The following is a 5,188-nucleotide window of genomic DNA, read 5'->3' on the forward strand; positions in this document are numbered from 1 at the left end:
GCATGGGTGATGAGAAGTCCCCAGAAACAATCCTTGAACATGAGTAATACTCTTGCCTTGCTATTGTCAGTTAACTTGTCATTACTTATGGAAGACAATAAAATAAAAAGGAAAATGAAACATATTTTAATCAACACAGAATAAAATTATTTCAACGAGCCTGTCATAGCAGTAATATTAGCTTTTATTTATAATATTTCTGAGTCTCCCATGGAAATTAGACCATTTATGCTGAAAAGCATGTATATGTTTACCTTTGGCAATTTGAGTTATCAGTTTATACTTTCAATATTCTAATTGTATCTATTTTGATTTGATCTAGTCGAATTATTTGGCTCGGGGATCTGAATTATCGAATTGCCATGTCTTTCCGGTCTGCTAAGGCACTTGTTGAGATGCAAAATTGGAGGGCATTGTTAGAGAAGGACCAGGCATGATACATATATTCTTGCCCGACTCCTATATTTTCTCTCTGTCAAAATACTTTGTACTTGCTACAATAACTTTCATCTAAATCAACAATGCTTTTTGTCAGCAGCTACGGATAGAGCAGAGACGGGGGTGTGTTTTCCATGGATGGAACGAAGGAAAGATATATTTCCCACCAACATACAAGTACTCAAATAATTCAGATAGATATGCAGGGGATGATATGCACCCAAAGGAAAAACGAAGAACACCTGCATGGTAAGAACACGGAATTTTCATATGTACACCTCAGTGACAATAATTAAGAACATACCGGTGTGTGTCTATTGTGTTTATTATTATTAGTATTCTGGGGGAAAGAATTTTAAATTCTTTCTAGTCAAGGGACTGATCTCGTTAATTTTCATGTGTTAAGGTGTGATCGAATCTTGTGGTATGGAGGGGGCCTTCAACAAGTGTCCTATGTCCGTGGAGAATCTAGGTTCTCAGATCATAGACCGGTTTATAGCATATTTTGGGCCGAGGTTGAGTCCTACCAAGGTCGATTTAGGAAAACCATGAGTTGTTCTAATTCCAGAATTGAGGTGGAGGAGCTGTTATCATACTCCAATGGATACACCGAACTGTGCTTTTTCTGAAAGATGGGGAGAACCGATAGGTATCACATTCGGGTATGTTTTCTCTCTCTATGTCTCTATCTGAGCAAACATACACTTTGGCCTTGTTTGATTCCACGTTACTAATAGTGAAGTATAAATAATCCTATCAAATTAGTGTGGTATTCATAATCCCACCCCTACTCCATTATTAATAATCCTACAAATTTGTTGGATTAATTATCCATTGGATTAATAATCCTAAAACAAATTGTCAAAACAAACATAGGATAATTGGGCCCACGGATTAATAATCCCAATCCCATGCTCTAATCCTTCCAATCAAACATACCCTTTAAGTTTTCATGCTTTCATTAAACTTATGTTCCCCTTTCTGACTATTTCCTTTATCTCTCTCTCCGAAGGACTCTGCAAATATGCTCGTAGATGCTTCACATTAGCCTCTAATTGATTTGTTTCCACATTAGGTAAGCTAATATAATCGCAAACACTAGCTATTTTCTCATAATTGAGTTACTCATATGTGCTTTAACGAGACTCAAATATCCTGAGAAATTTCTCTACTTCTAAAACGTCCAAGTATGCATTATGTCCTCAATTAGTCTGTTAATCCCCTATTTGGGGGTTTTTATTTTATTTTAACCCTCATTTTGCATTTTGGGTGGTAAAATGCACACAAATTGAATATGCTCACTTAGTTTAGGCCTCTTGCTCCATTGATTTAGAACAATGGGGATACCTATAACGCAGTATCTCACAAGGAGAGAATATGTACTTGGCATATTGTCTGAAAGTATTCTGTAAATTGCATTTTGTTTCCCTTCAAAAGAATCCTTGACCAATCTCTCGAATGTATTGTTCCTATCCTTATGTGTTTCTTGGTCCCCTCTTGCAAGCAGGAATTGTTTTGAAGATATTCAGCCTTCAAGGATGATGCAGACATGTCTGTTGCCCACTACCCCAAAAAAGTTGGTCTTTCTCTTTTTCATTTTTTCTTAATCCGAATTTCATTGCTTTTGTGTCTAATTTTATCCCTCTTACTTTCTCTTACCAGGTGTATATATTTGCAAATTTGCAGACAAACTTCACATGACCCCGATTTGGTATACTTATTCATCGCGATTTGTTCATTGACCAACAATTACAATTGAATTAGCTGATTACAATATTCCTACTTCGTGGTGTGCTAATGTTCGGGACAAGAAATTTTCTTCTGCATACCTTTAGGTATATTATTCAAACCCTCTCTATTAAACACATAAAAACATCAGCTTGTAAGTTGTGCTAGTTTTAGGGCTTAGTTTTGTCTTTAGTGAACTGTTTTTTGACTTTGAGCCAAAATACTGTGTCAAGTCTTAGAAAAAATTTGAGAAAAGACAAACATAAGCTAACTTTTAAGGGGTTTTTTTGGGGATAAAATTTGGCTTATTTTCGTCTTCAATATTTTTTTTTTGGGATTTGTTTATATAGTAAAAGTCAGTTAATAAGCTGGTGCCAAAGGAATCCTAATTATCGAATATACTATTTTTGTTTTGCAGGATGAACTCAAACCAATCAAGCACTTCCAAGTGGGTAAATCAGGATTAGTTTTTTTTTTTTTGTTGAGATTCTTTATTTGTTTGAGAAAGCAAAATAGATGGTGAAAATGATTATTTCATTTGTATGTTGCCTTTTTGTTTTTAGATCAAGGGATGAGAAGTAAAGAAGTGATGTATATACAATGATTGATATATAGAAAGATACAAAATTGAAGTTAATACATAAAAGTCATTTGTTCTGTTGTTGCCTATGATTTTACTGTAAAAAGGTGGTCTTCTTGATTGTCTCACCATCACACTTGGTTTGCTTTTCTTTTTCTGTGACGTTGAAAAACAAAACTACAAAAGCAAAAGACAATAATGTGTATCACAGACATGGCAGGTGTATTGGGAGGGAAGCCATTATTGAGGAACTCTTTTGGAGAGGTTTGTTTGTTTGTGTTTGTAAAGTACTTTTTTGAGATAAAAAAAAAAAAAAAAAAAAAGAGTATGAAAACTTGTTTGGTTTGTTTTTTTTTCAGAAATGATTTTGAAAAATTGATTTGGGGAGAAATTTTTAAAAAAAGTGATTGATTTGATGCGTATGAGAGAGAGTGATTTTGGAAAGTAAGTAACCAAACAAAATTTTGAGATTTTTTTTAGAAAAATTTATTTGGTTTGATTACTCTTGAAAATTTGTTTGTAGAGAATTTTTCTCAAAATTTTTTTTGAAAAACAAACCAAACAACACATTACTCTCCTTTCCTTTTTTTGTACCATTATATTCACTTTTTGTCTCGAGTGCCAAAGAGTAGTCAGTAGTAGAGGCAACACAGCTTCTCTCCAGTTCGGATCTTGAAATGGAGAGTCCAGTCCCGAGTATTAGATGTTTGTCATGTCAACATTTTTTTACCAATCAACGGTTTAGATTTGATCACTACGCACAAACTCAGATTTGAATATGACCAAAGGGTCTGGCCCAATATTGAAGGAATCGATGGATTTTGTGAATGAGTAGACAAATTTAGGCCTTTGATTTTCAAAAATATATATATATATATATATATATATATAAAATGCTGACAGTCTGAATTGGAGAGAAGCTGTGCTCTTTTTTTTTTTTTTTTTTTGCTTGGGCTATTACATGTCTGCAAGCACTGTTAAGTGTGAAAAACAGATAAATATCACACAATATGTCACAAATATCTGAAAAATATCACAAGACCAATTTGAAGTGAGTAGATAGCAGGTATAGATGAGACTTCATTCACATTGAGATCGACATGAAAAGCATTTTGAAAATATGTGAAAATATATAATAGTCTTTTCTGTTTCCTCTTTTATCGGTCAAAATCTATCATTCTGCAAATTGCAGTTGATTTATTTGATTGCACTCCAATGTTTAGATCTTAATTTCCTTTCTAAAACCAATCAGAGTTCATGTCTTTCCCTTTCGGACAGGAGCTGCAGGCAGTCATGGTGGCAGGGTGGTGATAGGGTGGTGGGTGTGATGGTAGGATGAAGATGGTGGTGATGGTTATAATGGTGGTGATGTTAGTAAGACTCTACTTCGAAATTTTTTCCCATAAAGGTTAAAAAACAGTTTTCACTAAAATTAGTTCATTTTGTCGACTTTTGTTTTCTATTGAACTTAACGCTAGAAAATGTAAAAATATTTCCCCAAATTTTTTTTTTTCAGAACAAACACAGCATTAGAAATACAATTTGAACTGCGAAAAGCATGAACTGAAGCAAACACCAACTGGTGGCCGAACAAAGGCAGACTTTAACTATTTCGTTCTTCATGTTCGGAAAGAAAGCTTTCTTGACAGAAAGATGAAAGTATAAACCTTCCGTATTCAACTCATTAACCACTAGACCACCCGTGCGCAAGTTCAAAAGAAAGATGAAAGATGGCGAATGGGTAACCCTTTTTTTTTTTTTTTTAAAACAAAAAAGAAGTGAAGCCATGATGGGTACTACTACTTATAACCAATGTGATAGAAAGAATATGGATTGCTGGTGTGCATCATAAACATCTGCAGCTTCTTTTATTCTCTGTTGCTTACTTGCTTCTAATGATTTTTACTGAAAAAAGATTTTTTCTTGACCATCTCTCACATGCCCAATATTGTTGTTCGCTTTTTTAACGGTGAGGTAGACAGCTAACCAAAAAGCAGAGCATAGTTCAACAAGAACAGATCTTGCAGAGGGGTATAGATATAATGGGTAGTCATGATTTAGAAACTCTTTTTCTTTTTCTAAGAGATGTCTATTTCTACTTTGTGACATATGCAGAAAAAAAACAAAAATGAAAGTAGCACTCATTTGCTTCTTCAGAAAAAGAAAAAAAGAAATAGAACTTCGAAGTCCCAACACATTTTGGTAGTTGGAAATCAATACACCCCTGTATTGCTGGGACCAGCGTAGAGTAATTAGGCCCAGGACTAGCTTTGCCTAGCGGCCGCAAGGGCACTAAGTCCTTCATGCGTGGACAGAGACTCTCCTCTTAGATTTCATTGAATAACTTTATTATTTATATATTGTCAACACACTCCTCATGTGTGGCCAAACTCTCCTCTATTTGACAAATTCACTTAGGCCTCACTTGGACACGGCTTCAGA

The 5,188-nt window shown here is 34.6% G+C and overlaps 1 protein-coding gene and 1 long non-coding RNA gene across 2 annotated transcripts in view; both read left to right on the top strand.

The window, feature by feature from the left end:
- Window positions 1-2,812, top strand: part of LOC114307027 (type IV inositol polyphosphate 5-phosphatase 7) — a 5,464-nt gene extending 2,652 nt beyond the window's left edge. The window contains 8 exon segments of the mRNA XM_028252380.2: window positions 1-43; window positions 323-431; window positions 539-687; window positions 845-1,041; window positions 1,044-1,100; window positions 1,946-2,014; window positions 2,101-2,273; window positions 2,585-2,812. The exon segment at window positions 1-43 is cut by the window's left edge and continues 151 nt beyond it. Coding sequence (XP_028108181.2) covers window positions 1-43; window positions 323-431; window positions 539-687; window positions 845-1,041; window positions 1,044-1,087 — 542 coding nt within the window. The 3' untranslated portion in view covers window positions 1,088-1,100; window positions 1,946-2,014; window positions 2,101-2,273; window positions 2,585-2,812.
- A 1,209-nt stretch (window positions 2,813-4,021) lies between these two features.
- Window positions 4,022-4,615, top strand: LOC145793110 (uncharacterized). The gene is made up of 2 exons (XR_014333663.1): window positions 4,022-4,154; window positions 4,263-4,615. It is a non-coding gene; the product is annotated as an uncharacterized LOC145793110 (long non-coding RNA).
- Window positions 4,616-5,188: the final 573 nt, after the last annotated feature.

This window comes from Camellia sinensis, chromosome 6 (genome assembly GCF_055761805.1).
Source record: "Camellia sinensis isolate YWXY chromosome 6, ASM5576180v1, whole genome shotgun sequence".
NCBI lineage: Eukaryota > Viridiplantae > Streptophyta > Magnoliopsida > Ericales > Theaceae > Camellia > Camellia sinensis.